General features: G+C 52.8%; 1 protein-coding gene across 1 annotated transcript in view; it reads right to left on the bottom strand.

Moving 5' to 3' along the window:
- ASAP2 (ArfGAP with SH3 domain, ankyrin repeat and PH domain 2) overlaps nucleotides 1-15,824 on the bottom strand; it is a 297,496-nt gene that overhangs the window by 200,214 nt on the left and 81,458 nt on the right. Inside the window, exon 2 of the mRNA XM_075341565.1 lies at nucleotides 6,644-6,716. Coding sequence (XP_075197680.1) covers nucleotides 6,644-6,716 — 73 coding nt within the window. The remainder of the gene's footprint in view (nucleotides 1-6,643; nucleotides 6,717-15,824) is intronic.

The raw sequence follows: 15,824 nt of genomic DNA, 5'->3' as shown, positions 1-15,824 counted from the left end.
CTCCTGAGTACACAGACACCTCATATGTGGTGGAAATCAAATGTTTGGGTGCACAGCAGGGCTCAGAATGCAAGGAGCGTCATTTGACTTTTCAAACGCAAAATTGTCTGGGATAATTAGCGTATTCCATGTTGTGTTTGGAGACCCCCTGAGGTGCCGAAACAGTGGAGCTCCCACACATGTGAACCCATTTTGGAAACTAGGCCCCCATGGCATAGAAAAAAAAATAGGGTGCACGCACAAATGTTCTGCAAAAAAGGGGGGGGGGGGGAACTAGGTGGGATGGAAAAAAGAAGTCCTGTCCAAAGTCGAGTGCGACTGCAGGACGATTGCTGATCAGGTACCTAATTGTACATGTTTTGGGTTTTTTTATTTGGGGTGCACAAAAAAAAGCAAAAACTAGAGCAACAATTACGTACCTGATCAGCCAATCACGTAGCTGATCAGCACTTGGCAGCAGGCAGGTGGGGGAGGAGGGGGGGGGAGAGGGAGTGGGAGATGTGATTGGGGATAGTTAGAAAAGAGCCACGAACAATACTTACAGGATGGATCAGAACAGCGGCAGATTGGGCATATAAAGGGAGCATCTGTGAATGTGAGACGGCGGCGGCTGGGATAGGGTGGGGGCGGATGGGAGAGGGCGCAGTGGATGCAGGACCGGCAGAGGATGGGGGGGGGAAGGAGGGATGGGAGGGAAGGGGAGTGGGAGGTGAGATTGGGGATAGTTACCCTACAGGATGGATCTAGGCAGCAGGATCACAGCTGAAGAAGGAGGCAGCAGATCGGGGAGGGTGAGAGGTAGGAGAGGGAGCGCAGCGCAGATCACGGGGGTGACAGGTGAGGGAGCGCAGATCACGGGGGTGACAGGTGAGGGAGCGCACATCACGGGGGTGACAGGTGAGGGAGCACACATCACGGGGGTGACAGGTGAGGGAGCACACATCACGGGGGTGACAGGTGAGGGAGCACACATCACGGGGGGTGACAGGTGAGGGAGCACACATCACGGGAGGTGACAGGTGAGGGAGCACACATCACGGGGGTGACAGGTGAGGGAGCACACATCACGGGGTGACAGGTGAGGGAGCACACATCACGGGGGTGACAGGTGAGGGAGCACACATCACGGAGGGTGACAGGTGAGGGAGCACACATCACGGGGGTGACAGGTGAGGGAGCACACATCACGGGGGTGACAGGTGAGGGAGCACACATCACGGGGGTGACAGGTGAGGGAGCACACATCACGGGGGTGACAGGTGAGGGAGCACACATCACGGGGGGTGACAGGTGAGGGAGCACACATCACGGGGGTGACAGGTGAGGGAGCACACATCACGGGGGTGACAGGTGAGGGAGCACACATCACGGGGGTGACAGGTGAGGGAGCACACATCACGGGGGTGACAGGTGAGGGAGCACACATCACGGGGGTGACAGGTGAGGGAGCACACATCACGGGGGGTGACAGGTGAGGGAGCACACATCACGGGGGTGACAGGTGAGGGAGCACACATCACGGGGGTGACAGGTGAGGGAGCACACATCACGGGGGTGACAGGTGAGGGAGCACACATCACGGGGGTGACAGGTGAGGGAGCACACATCACGGGGGGTGACAGGTGAGGGAGCACACATCACGGGGGTGACAGGTGAGGGAGCACACATCACGGGGGTGACAGGTGAGGGAGCACACATCACGGGGGGTGACAGGTGAGGGAGCACACATCACGGGGGTGACAGGTGAGGGAGCACACATCACGGGGGTGACAGGTGAGGGAGCACACATCACGGGGGTGACAGGTGAGGGAGCACACATCACGGGGGGTGACAGGTGAGGGAGCACACATCACGGGGGTGACAGGTGAGGGAGCACACATCACGGGGGTGACAGGTGAGGGAGCACACATCACGGGGGTGACAGGTGAGGGAGCACACATCACGGGGGTGACAGGTGAGGGAGCACACATCACGGGGGGTGACAGGTGAGGGAGCACACATCACGGGGGTGACAGGTGAGGGAGCACACATCACGGGGGTGACAGGTGAGGGAGCACACATCACGGGGGTGACAGGTGAGGGAGCACACATCACGGGGGTGACAGGTGAGGGAGCACACATCACGGGGGTGACAGGTGAGGGAGCACACATCACGGGGGTGACAGGTGAGGGAGCACACATCACGGGGGTGACAGGTGAGGGAGCACACATCACGGGGGTGACAGGTGAGGGAGCACACATCACGGGGGTGACAGGTGAGGGAGCACACATCACGGGGGTGACAGGTGAGGGAGCACACATCACGGGGGTGACAGGTGAGGGAGCACACATCACGGGGGTGACAGGTGAGGGAGCACACATCACGGGGGTGACAGGTGAGGGAGCACACATCACGGGGGTGACAGGTGAGGGAGCACACATCACGGGGGTGACAGGTGAGGGAGCACACATCACGGGGGTGACAGGTGAGGGAGCACACATCACGGGGGTGACACAGGTGAGGGAGCACACATCACGGGGGGTGACAGGTGAGGGAGCACACATCACGGGGGTGACAGGTGAGGGAGCACACATCACGGGGGTGACAGGTGAGGGAGCACACATCACGGGGGTGACAGGTGAGGGAGCACACATCACGGGGGTGACAGGTGAGGGAGCACACATCACGGGGGTGACAGGTGAGGGAGCACACATCACGGGGGTGACAGGTGAGGGAGCACACATCACGGGGGTGACAGGTGAGGGAGCACACATCACGGGGGTGACAGGTGAGGGAGCACACATCACGGGGGGTGACAGGTGAGGGAGCACACATCACGGGGGTGACAGGTGAGGGAGCACACATCACGGGGGTGACAGGTGAGGGAGCACACATCACGGGGGGTGACAGGTGAGGGAGCACACATCACGGGGGGTGACAGGTGAGGGAGCACACATCACGGGGGTGACAGGTGAGGGAGCACACATCACGGGGGTGACAGGTGAGGGAGCACACATCACGGGGGGTGACAGGTGAGGGAGCACACATCACGGGGGTGACAGGTGAGGGAGCACACATCACGGGGGTGACAGGTGAGGGAGCACACATCACGGGGGTGACAGGTGAGGGAGCACACATCACGGGGGGGTGACAGGTGAGGGAGCACACATCACGGGGGTGACAGGTGAGGGAGCACACATCACGGGGGTGACAGGTGAGGGAGCACACATCACGGGGGTGACAGGTGAGGGAGCACACATCACGGGGGGTGACAGGTGAGGGAGCACACATCACGGGGGTGACAGGTGAGGGAGCACACATCACGGGGGTGACAGGTGAGGGAGCACACATCACGGGGGTGACAGGTGAGGGAGCACACATCACGGGGGGTGACAGGTGAGGGAGCACACATCACGGGGGTGACAGGTGAGGGAGCACACATCACGGGGGTGACAGGTGAGGGAGCACACATCACGGGGGTGACAGGTGAGGGAGCACACATCACGGGGGTGACAGGTGAGGGAGCACACATCACGGGGGTGACAGGTGAGGGAGCACACATCACGGGGGGTGACAGGTGAGGGAGCACACATCACGGGGGTGACAGGTGAGGGAGCACACATCACGGGGGTGACAGGTGAGGGAGCACACATCACGGGGGTGACAGGTGAGGGAGCACACATCACGGGGGTGACAGGTGAGGGAGCACACATCACGGGGGTGACAGGTGAGGGAGCACACATCACGGGGGGTGACAGGTGAGGGAGCACACATCACGGGGGTGACAGGTGAGGGAGCACACATCACGGGGGTGACAGGTGAGGGAGCACACATCACGGGGTGACAGGTGAGGGAGCACACATCACGGGGGGTGACAGGTGAGGGAGCACACATCACGGGGGGTGACAGGTGAGGGAGCACACATCACGGGGGTGACAGGTGAGGGAGCACACATCACGGGGGTGACAGGTGAGGGAGCACACATCACGGGGGTGACAGGTGAGGGAGCACACATCACGGGGGTGACAGGTGAGGGAGCACACATCACGGGGGTGACAGGTGAGGGAGCACACATCACGGGGGTGACAGGTGAGGGAGCACACATCACGGGGGTGACAGGTGAGGGAGCACACATCACGGGGGGTGACAGGTGAGGGAGCACACATCACGGGGGTGACAGGTGAGGGAGCACACATCACGGGGGTGACAGGTGAGGGAGCACACATCACGGGGGTGACAGGTGAGGGAGCACACATCACGGGGGTGACAGGTGAGGGAGCACACATCACGGGGGTGACAGGTGAGGGAGCACACATCACGGGGGTGACAGGTGAGGGAGCACACATCACGGGGGGTGACAGGTGAGGGAGCACACATCACGGGGGTGACAGGTGAGGGAGCACACATCACGGGGGTGACAGGTGAGGGAGCACACATCACGGGGGGTGACAGGTGAGGGAGCACACATCACGGGGGTGACAGGTGAGGGAGCACACATCACGGGGGTGACAGGTGAGGGAGCACACATCACGGGGGTGACAGGTGAGGGAGCACACATCACGGGGGTGACAGGTGAGGGAGCACACATCACGGGGGTGACAGGTGAGGGAGCACACATCACGGGGGTGACAGGTGAGGGAGGCACACATCACGGGGGTGACAGGTGAGGGAGCACACATCACGGGGGTGACAGGTGAGGGAGCACACATCACGGGGGTGACAGGTGAGGGGAGCACACATCACGGGGGGTGACAGGTGAGGGAGCACACATCACGGGGGTGACAGGTGAGGGAGCACACATCACGGGGGTGACAGGTGAGGGAGCACACATCACGGGGGTGACAGGTGAGGGAGCACACATCACGGGGGTGACAGGTGAGGGAGCACACATCACGGGGGTGACAGGTGAGGGAGCACACATCACGGGGGTGACAGGTGAGGGAGCACACATCACGGGGGGTGACAGGTGAGGGAGCACACATCACGGGGGTGACAGGTGAGGGAGCACACATCACGGGGGTGACAGGTGAGGGAGCACACATCACGGGGGTGACAGGTGAGGGAGCACACATCACGGGGGTGACAGGTGAGGGAGCACACATCACGGGGGTGACAGGTGAGGGAGCACACATCACGGGGGTGACAGGTGAGGGAGCACACATCACGGGGGTGACAGGTGAGGGAGCACACATCACGGGGGTGACAGGTGAGGGAGCACACATCACGGGGGTGACAGGTGAGGGAGCACACATCACGGGGGTGACAGGTGAGGGAGCACACATCACGGGGGTGACAGGTGAGGGAGCACACATCACGGGGGTGACAGGTGAGGGAGCACACATCACGGGGGTGACAGGTGAGGGAGCACACATCACGGGGGTGACAGGTGAGGGAGCACACATCACGGGGGTGACAGGTGAGGGAGCACACATCACGGGGGTGACAGGTGAGGGAGCACACATCACGGGGGTGACAGGTGAGGGAGCACACATCACGGGGGTGACAGGTGAGGGAGCACACATCACGGGGGTGACAGGTGAGGGAGCACACATCACGGGGGGTGACAGGTGAGGGAGCACACATCACGGGGGTGACAGGTGAGGGAGCACACATCACGGGGGTGACAGGTGAGGGAGCACACATCACGGGGGTGACAGGTGAGGGAGCACACATCACGGGGGTGACAGGTGAGGGAGCACACATCACGGGGGTGACAGGTGAGGGAGCACACATCACGGGGGTGACAGGGGAGGGAGCACACATCACGGGGGTGACAGGTGAGGGAGCACACATCACGGGGGTGACAGGGGAGGGAGCACACATCACGGGGGGTGACAGGGGAGGGAGCACACATCACGGGGGTGACAGGGGAGGGAGCACACATCACAGGGGTGACAGGGGAGGGAGCACACATCACGGGGGTGACAGGGGAGGGGGGCGGGTAGCCGACCACGGGGGTGAGCTGGGGGGAGCGTGCAGCACATCACGTAGGGGAGGGGGGCGAGCAGCACATCACGGAGGGGAGGGGGCGATCAGCACATCACGGAGGGGAGGGGGCGAGCAGCACATCACGGAGGGGAGGGGGCGAGCAGCACATCACGGAGGGGAGGGGGGCGAGCAGCACATCACGAGGGGGAGGGGTTGGGCAGCAGATCGGGGGGGTGGTGGCACTGTGGCAGATGGAGGAGGAGAGGGAGCGCGCAGCACATAACGGAGGAGAGGGGACGGGCAGCACATAACGTAGGACAGGGAGCGCGCAGCACATCACGGAGGTGAGGGGGCGGGCACCGATTACGAGTGGAGGGGGCTGGCAGCACATCACGGAGGTGAGGAGGCGGGCACCGATCACGAGGGGGGAGGGGCCAGGCAGCAGATCGGGGGGAGCGGTGGCACTGTGGCAGATGGAGGGTGGCGGCGGCGGATCGTGAGGCTTTTCGCCGGTTTCATACAGTGGAATAGCAGCGCGGCAGCTTCCGGGTCCCATGCTCCGGTCTCATAACAGCATGGGACCGGAGCTTGTCGCCCTGCCATAACAGTAAACATCTGGGATTTACTTGGAGACCTGCCGACAAGTGTGAAAAGCTTCAGACGTGGCACTAAAACTCAAAGCAAAATCCATCAACATGTAGGACGACATGAAGTCGGCACAAGCAGCGTACATACCCAGCCCAGATGTGTTAATGGCTTTTACGGACTTCTTCATCTTGTAGAGAATTGTGCGATCAACATCCAGGGCCTGTGAGAAAACATGGAAGTCGATATGTCAGAATGGACGCCCGATATACAGTAATGCTTTGGTCAGCAGGATAATTATAGACCATAAACTGTGCTAAGTGCAGAAAGATAATCAATAAGACACTTTCAATTAGCTCTGTGGTCGGAAGACACTTCAGAGGCCGAGTATTTATTTCATGCAGGATGACTGTGAACACAAGAGGAAGGTTTAATGGCGTTACACAGCTGTACATTCAGAGCAGGCATTTCCCATTACTTATGGAGCATAGTATATTCGACATTTTCAACCCCTTTTTGGCTCACAATATCATTTCCTCAGTTGAAATTTACAGAAACAGTATAGGAGGAAACAAGGAGAAAACATACGATGGATCGGACCTGTGAACCCACAATGTAGATCACCAAGTCGCTATACAGCATAATACGATGGGTCCCAAAGCTGCGCATGCTGAGCAAAGGGGCCATCCCGAAACCTGCATCCATCACCTATCCAAGGATATGCTGAAAATGCAAGTGCCCACATGTGTGCTGCTCTGTTCCTCGGTTATTCCTTCTGAAAACGTAGGACTAAGGCTGCTTTCACACATCCGGTTTTTCCTGTGCGGCACAATACGGCACTTTGCGGGAAAACTGCATCCGCTTTTTTTGCCGCCGGGTGAGGTTTTTCCACATAGACTTTTATTAGCGCCGGATTGTGCCGCATGGCTTTAGCGCCGGATTGTGCCGCATGGCCTTGCGTTGCGTCCGGTTTTTGCCAGATGTGGCATATTTAGCAGATGCAGCGGCCGGATGAAACGTACAAGTAAACGTTTTTGTCTGTGGCGAAAAAAACCACATCGCGCCGTATCCAGCGCAATTTACAATGCAAGCCTGTGGACGCCGGTTGTGGCGTCCTGCGGCAAAAACCGCATCCGGCCGCCGGATGCGTTTTTTTGAACTGCGCACGCTCAGTATGAAGCCGCATCCGTCAAAAAACGGACGGGCCGCATGGGAAAAACTTATGCAACGGATTCGTTTTTTTCGCCGCATAAGTTGCATAGGTTTTTGAGTCGGATTGTCCCGCACTGCAAAAACCGGATGTGTGAAAGCCGCCTTAGCTAAACGCTGGCATTATGTCACCATGTCTGTAGCGTATCCTCAAGGGTACGTTCATACAACGCAATTCTGTTGTGGAATTTTTGCTGCAATTTTTCAAAATCACTGGAAATGGGCTGCCGTTTCAAAAGGTCATCATGAATTTGAACAATTTTGGCGAAAAATAAGGACAAAAATGGCATACCCTTTTAGACAGATAATGTCCAATCAGCAGAGGCGTTTGTTTTTTAAATTCTACATTTTAAAAAAACGCTACATTTTACAAAAGAAGTAACATAAATGAGTTTTTAACATCTTACTTAGGCCAGTTTCACACATCCTTCTTTTTGCCGGTTTCGCGGATCCGGCGCGCTCCCGTACAGTGAATACAGTACAATGAAAGCGCTGTAACTTCCGGGTCACATGCGCCGGTCACATGACAGCACGTGACTGGCGCTTGTTGCGCTGTCATTGTACTGTATTCACTGTACGGGAGTGCGCCGGATCCGCGAAACCGGCAAAAAGAAGGATGTGTGAAACTGGCCTTACGTGCTATATTTTATGACCCGCAAACCATTTTTATTTTTTTGGAGAGGCAGAATGTCAATTAGTACAACATTTATTTATTTATTTTTTTTTTGGTGGGGGGTTCAGTATTTAGGTCAATGAGGCAGAGTGGAGGGAAGAAAAAAAAAAAAAAAGCATTTAAACTTAATTCAAAAACACATTTTTAGGTGGGATTAAAAAAAATAAAAAAAAAATAAAAAAAGTAAAATATCCCGACTTTACATGACGGATGAAAACAAAATTTGTTGACTATTTCCAGGAGATTTTACAAAGCAATAGCACAATGCATAATTCTTTGACTAGATGGTCCAGCATTGTTTATATCATGGGGAATACAAGTATCTCCTGGAACAGACATGTCAGGACTGATGGGCAGTCCTGTAAAAATCGTCTTTAGTGTACAATAAAATGTGTACATCTCTGCTGAGATATGGCAGCTACTGGCCGGAGGCGGCCATATTTTCGGTCTTGATTTCTGTCAAGCGAAGTCTTGTGAAGGCGATCTGTAGATATGTGAATTTTCCAAAACACGTCCAGATATAGTTTATTTTAAAATATGAAGATTCAGGACGTTAAGGACAAATGAGAAGGCCCCGAAAAACCCCACCCTTAGGCATGGTTTTTCTCAACGCTATACGGTATATGTCACACACACACGATATTTTTTACATACATACATACATACATACATACAGCATATACACTACTCACAAAAAGTTAGTTATATTTGTTTTTTGGTTGAAATTTCAGGATGATCCTAAAATGCCCTCTAACCTTTTCCGGTGAACTGTGTGACCTTCTCTAATCTTTTGGATGCACATGTCCAACTGTTCAATGTTTCAGGACTTTTTACACAACTTGCTGTTCTCTAACAAAATTCACAATAAGTATTTGATCCTGACTTGCCCAATAAATTAGATGATTCAATTAGAATTGGTATTAAACCGTCCTCCTAGTCATCCTGTTCACATTGTGACATCATGAGATCAAGACGACACCTAACAAATGATCAACAGTACTTTGCTTTTACGAGGCTTCATGCAGGATGCTCTCAGACAGAGGTGGCCACTGAGCTTAGAGTGTCATCAAACAGGTTGCAAAAGAGATAGAGAGAGACACTAAAGGCTTAGAAGTGAACGTCCTTCTGCCACATCCTAGACTTATGACCGCATCATTGTGAACAATGCCCTGTGGAACCGGATAATGAATGCTGCACAACTCCAGGCATATTTAAGAAAAGGGCAAGGCCCCCAAGTGTCACATCAGACCATTCAAAACTGTTTAAATCAGCGTGGTCGGCGAGCTAGATGACCTGCAACATACTCGACCACACCATCCGGCACAGTTGTGATTTAGGCTGGACGAGGGTCCAGTGGGCCTGTGTAGTTTACTGATGGAAGTCTATTCACGCTGAGCAAAAATGATGGCCACCAAAAATGATGGAGAAATCAAGGAGGGCGCTGTGTATCAGCCACTGCTGTCACCAGGCGAGTCTTTTGTGGCAGCGGTATTACAGTGTGAGTAGGGGTCAATACAGAACTGCCCTACACTGTGTGAATGCTACACGGACAGCCCCCTACTACTGATTAACATCATTAATCCAGTCATTGTTCCTCTACATGACCAACACAGGCCTAATCTCATCTTCATGGATGACAATGCTCCAGCTTATTGAGGTCACATCATTAGTGAGCAGCCGATGGAGACTGGGGAACCTTAAATGGAGCGACCTTCACTTTCTCCAGACTTGAATCTCATATAAAACCTAATGTTATCAGCTGAGTCGCCATGTAGAGGTCATAACTCTGTACCCCAAAACCTCAATGCCCAGCCTAAAAATAGCAGGCTGCAGCCGCCCCAGAAGTGGCGCATCCATTAGATGTGCCAATCCTGGCGCTTCGCCCCAACTCATCCCATTGCCCTGTTTGGGTGGCAAACGGGGTAATATATGGGTTTGATGTCAGATGTGTAATGTCACCTGGCATCAGGCCCTGGGGTTAGTGATGTCACGCGTCTATCAGATACCTGACATCACCAACCCAGTCAGTAAGAAATAAAAAAATAGACAACAAAAAAAGTTTTATTTGAAAAAACACTCCCCACATTCCCTCTTTCACCAATTTATTGACAAGAACAATCAAATCCGGGTCCGGCGTAATCCAATAAGGGTGGGGGGGTCCTACGACGATCCATACCATAGTCACTGTCCCAGTAAGTGAAGAACAGAAGGTTCCCCATTGGCTGGGAGAGTAGTGCAGTGACCTGAGTTAACATCAATAGGTCAGCCCAGGTCACTGCAGGGGATGACAAGCGCTGCTGTCAGGAGGATAGATGAGATCATTACCTGCTGTGATGATCTCCTGCAGTCCTGCCATCAGCGCTGTCACTGCCTTCTATGCCCGCCGCGTTCTCAGCAGTATCGCGAGAGCCCGTGACGTCACAGCTAGTAACAGTCTCTGGCCGCTCGCGAGACGGGCATAGACAGCAGTGACCGTCAGGAGGCAGGAGATCGTCACAGCAGGTAATTATCTCATCTCACCTCCTGACAGCAGCGCCCGTCATCCCCGCGGCTGCACGCACTGCTGTGTGTCAGTGTCTGCCTGCGCTGCAGGGTGACTAGCTGCTGATACTGAGGGCAGACACTGACACACTGCAGGGCAGGCAGCTGCGGGGCCGGAGCGGGACATAGACTGCACGGGCACCTGGAGGTCACACGGAAGCGCTTCTGTGCGGCGTCCAGGGAGTGTGACGTGTGTGTTTACTCTGCTCCGCTTCCTCTTCTGTCATAATGACCTCACTTCCTGCAAACCGCAGGCAGCGATGAACATTACCGCAGGTAAATCGCGGCTATACCGGGGGTATACCGCACATCATTTGCTACCTGCGGTATTCCCCCGGTATTTCACGATTACATTACAGTGAATGGAGTGAAATACCGGGGGGCATACCGCAGGTACCTGCGCAAAAGAAGTGACATGCTCATTTTCTCAAGAAAATCTTCACAAAGAATTTTCTTGAGAAAAAAACGCAGTGTGCGCACAGCTATTTTTTTTTCCCCATAGGTTTTGCTGGGAAATGTCTGCAGAAAGATTTCAAACCTTTCTCAAGAAATTTCCGCAGCAAAACCGCAGGTAAATCTGCGGATAAAAATGCCTAGTGCGCACAGGGCCTTAAACTACCTTTAAAGGCTACATTCAGACACACACACACACACACAGACGTGACGCTTCGGCTTAAAACCACAGGAGCCCTTTGCCGCTGCCATCTTTGCATTATTTCCAGTCTCGATCACTTCATCAAGCAGCGAAACGGGATTTTCCTATAAAACCGCAGGGTCAATATGATCGGCTACACGGTTGTGCAAGTGAAACAGCAGTTTTAGATTAAGTGGCAGTGCAGGGAAATGTGGAAAGACCGCAGCGGCACAGGGCTTCTGAGATTTCCAGCCGCAGCGAGACCTCTGCGCAAAACGTAGCTCTGAACTCTCTGCACAGCCAAAGATTTGAACGACTATTCCTGGAACAAGAAAGACAAGAGTGGAGCTGTTCAGGGGAAAAAGTCATAGCTGGGATTGCACATGGGCTAATCTGCCCCAAAGGTGGCAATCTAAACTATAAGCACTTAGCTTCACTGACTGACACAGATAGAAAAGGGTCCCTGGGCAAAAAAAACACAAAAACTAAACAAAAAACAAAGCGTAAAAGGGGCCTTTCAGTCCAATAACCAATCAAAATGCACAATTCCACCTGCTGTGGAGGGAGAAATTGCCTCTTACCTTTAAGGCTAGTTTCACACTTGCGTTGGACGGGATCCGTAGCATTGCGTTGTGTGACGGATGCAACGGATGCGTTGCATATAGTGGCACAACGGATGCTACGGATCGTACAAAATAACACAATCCGTTATAGGTTTTTTTCCTTGACTTTACACATCTGGGCATGCGCAGTTGTGTAAAGATGGATGTGTTAACGGAATCCGTCAAATGACGCATTCTAACGGAATCCGCCACCATAGGCGTCCATTATAAAAACGGACGCCAAACGGATTCCTTCAGGTTGCGTTTTTCTGACACTCCGCCAAGCGCAGAAAAACGTTACATGCAGCGTTCCATCCGCCCGACGCAGCGTCAAAATAACGACGCTGCGTCGTCCAGCGGATGCAACGCAGACACTTGCGTTACAGTGCGTCGTCCATATAAGTCTATGAAGAATAGCGCAGTGCGTTAACAGACTGCGCTATTCTCCATAGTGACGGAATGCGCTGAACGCAAGTGTGAAAGTAGCCTTAGGCACCTCTGCGGCTGCACAGGTTGCACCAATGATATGTCCGTCCCTGCATAGGTTACAATACTGCACATATATTTGGACATTTCACAAATCCTTCTATTTTCTTTACAAAATGTGTAAGGTAAGTGACTGTCAGCAGAAGACAGTCACCGCTTTTGGCAGCCTGTGCTCTGTGTTTGTCTGTAGACACAGGCTGTCATGAAACATCTAATACTGACGACAAACCATTTATTCTCTCCATTTATTCACCCTTTGAAAAATCCAGTTTGTGACTACATTTTATATAGAACTTAAGAACATATTTTCTAGTACATTTTCCAAATATATTAGTGTAGCGTACAAAGACTGACACAGGATGCAGGTTGTCACCAAGGAGCAAGGCTGGAGGTCACCTGGAGATCAGCCGGTGGAGAGATGTCTGGCTCCAGGCTGACCACGCTGCAGACAGGTCTCCTAAAATCAGTGTCAGGCACGGAACAAATACAACGACTAAACGCAAAACAGGTCCCGCTGTCAGTCCCTGCCTGTAATTTGGCTTTTTTTATGGACTCATTTATTTGTTTTATTGTGACTTTGAAGAAAATCTGGAAGCGTTAATGAACTTCAGAAGCAGCATTCTCAACCTGACCACATTGATGCAGGAGCAACATCTACCAGGAGGCATCAATCAGGCCTCATTCACATCTGCACTTTTTGAATCTACAATATAAATGTATAAATATTTCATATTCTACATCCATTTGTGTTTCAGGTGTGAATTTCTGAAGATATATCAATAGTGCCATATTATATACTGTGTCAGGGGGGGGATAAAAAATTTCATTGGGCATAGGTTTGGACTTCCGCACACAGCAGTGTTCAGGATCTTTATCATGTCTGTACATGATCTGAATCATATCAGGGGACACTATATTAGCCCATACTCAAACAAAATGGGTTATCCGTTTTATTTTATTACTACAGGCTTAAGAACTAATTTTTCGGATTATAAGACGCAGTTTGCCTCACAAAAATTTGGGAGGAAAATGAAGGGTGCGTCTTAAAATCCAGGAGATGAAGAATAGGCGCTATGCTGACTTCGGTGGGTGCTGTATGGAGCAGGGCTGTGCTGGCTGCGTGGGGGGGTGAGATGTTGTGTTGGCGGTGTAGGGCTGTACTAGCTGCAGCGGCTGACTTGCTCTGTCGGTGGTGCGAGGCTGTGCTTCCTGCAGTGGGTAAGGCTGCTTTCACAAATCCGGTTTTTGCTGAGCAGCACAATACGGCGCTTTGCAGAAAAAAAAACGCAACAGTTTTATTTTTGCCGCCGGTTGCGCTTTTTCCGCATAGACTTGCATTAGCGCCGTATTGTACCGCATGGCCTTGCGTTGCGTCCTGTTTTTTTTGGATGCGGCATATTTAGCCCATGCGGCGGCCGGATGGAACGTTGTCTGGCACTTTTTTTGTGCGGCAAAAAAAACGCATCGCGATTTACAATGCAAGCCTATGGACGCCGGATGCGGCGCCCTGCGGCAGAAAACGCATCCAGCCGCCGGATGCGGTTTTTTGAACTGCGCATCCTCAGTATCATCACGTGTTTCTCAACGCTGCCAGGAAACTAGCCAGGTCTTTCACCGGGAAGGAAGAACCACGGGAAGGGCAGTCTCCAGTCAAGGAGACCACCTATACCAAACATGGTATCCATCCACAGACAGCCGTTTCGGGGTATTTGCCCCTCATCAGTGTGGAGTAGGAATCTGGCTAGTGGGGGCAATGCCTAGTAAAAGACTACTTAAGCAAGCATTGTTGACCTTAGGGAGATCAACATATCCACTGCGGAGACACCATCACGTGTTTCTCAATGCAGTGATTCTAGAGCAATCACTGCGTTGAGAAACACGTGATGGTGTCTCCGCAGTGGATATGTTGATCTTCCTAAGGTCAACAATGCTTGCTTAAGTAGTCTTTTACTAGGCATTGTGGATGGATACCATGTTTGGAATAGGTTGTCTCCTTGACTGGAGACTGCCCTTCCCGTGGTTGTTCCTTCCCGGTGAAAGACCTGGCTAGTTTCCTGGCAGCGTTGAGAAACACGTGATGGTGTCTCCGCGGCTTTCTTATTTGCATACTTCCCAGGGGGCATTGCTCTAGAATTACTGCGTTGAGAAACACGTGATGGTGTCTCCGCAGTGGATATGTTGATCTCCCTAAGGTCAACAATGCTTGCTTAAGCATCCTCAGTATCAAGCCGCATCCGTCACAAAACGGACGGGCCGCATGGAAAAACTTATGCAACGGATCCGTTTTTTTCGCCGCATCCATTGCATGGGTTTTTGAGCCGGATTGAGCCGCACTGCAAAAACCGGATGTGTGAAAGCAGCTTTAGGCTATGTTCACACACTGCGTTTTTTACCTGCGTTTTTGGTCCGTTTTTGCTGCAGAAATTTCTTGAGAAATTCTTGTAACCTTTCTGCAGACATTCCCCAGCAAAACCTATGGCAAAAAAAATTAGCTGTGCGCACACTGCGTTTTTTTCTTAAGAAAATGAATGAGCATGTGACTTCTTTTCTGCCGCTAACTGCGTTATTTGCCATAGATAATTGGCACAATAACGCAGGCAGCAACCAGCGGTAAAAACGCAGGTGCGTTTCTGGTGCATTTTTTAACGCAGGTGCACTAATCCTTCACTCTTAAGAAATTTCTTAAGAAAAATCATTTTTCTAGTGTGAACATAGAAGATGCTCTATCGGCCGTGCAGCACGGCCCTATTCCAGCAATCCCCCTGCTTCCTGTGAACCCCCGCAACACCACTGCTGTCACCCCCCTACAGCAAGACACCACCAGAGTATAAGATGGACCTTTTTTACTTTACCTTTTTGATCGCTATATTTGGAGTGCGTCTTATAAAACAAATAATATGGTACCTGCCTGTTCCACCTAGTGCCACCTAAGAGCGGTCACAAACTGCTCCTACAAGAGAGAAGCTGTTTGTCTTCCGCGCTGCTCTCTCAGAATAGACAGCCGGTTCCCTGCAGTTAGGCAGTAGGGATCCAGCTGTCAATCAGCATGTTGGTAGTCACACACTGTCAACAGAGCAGAGAGGAAGAGAAAGAGCTGCTCTGCCATCATGACTTCATCAGAAACCACAGAATCACCAGCAAGAGTAGCCTGTGATCGCTCTGTGCTGAAGACACGTTCTTAGGTCC

Source organism: Anomaloglossus baeobatrachus, chromosome 3, assembly GCF_048569485.1.
Source record: "Anomaloglossus baeobatrachus isolate aAnoBae1 chromosome 3, aAnoBae1.hap1, whole genome shotgun sequence".
NCBI lineage: Eukaryota > Metazoa > Chordata > Amphibia > Anura > Aromobatidae > Anomaloglossus > Anomaloglossus baeobatrachus.
The sequence above is the reverse complement of the archived record's forward strand: the minus strand, read 5'-3'. Positions and strand labels throughout refer to the sequence as shown.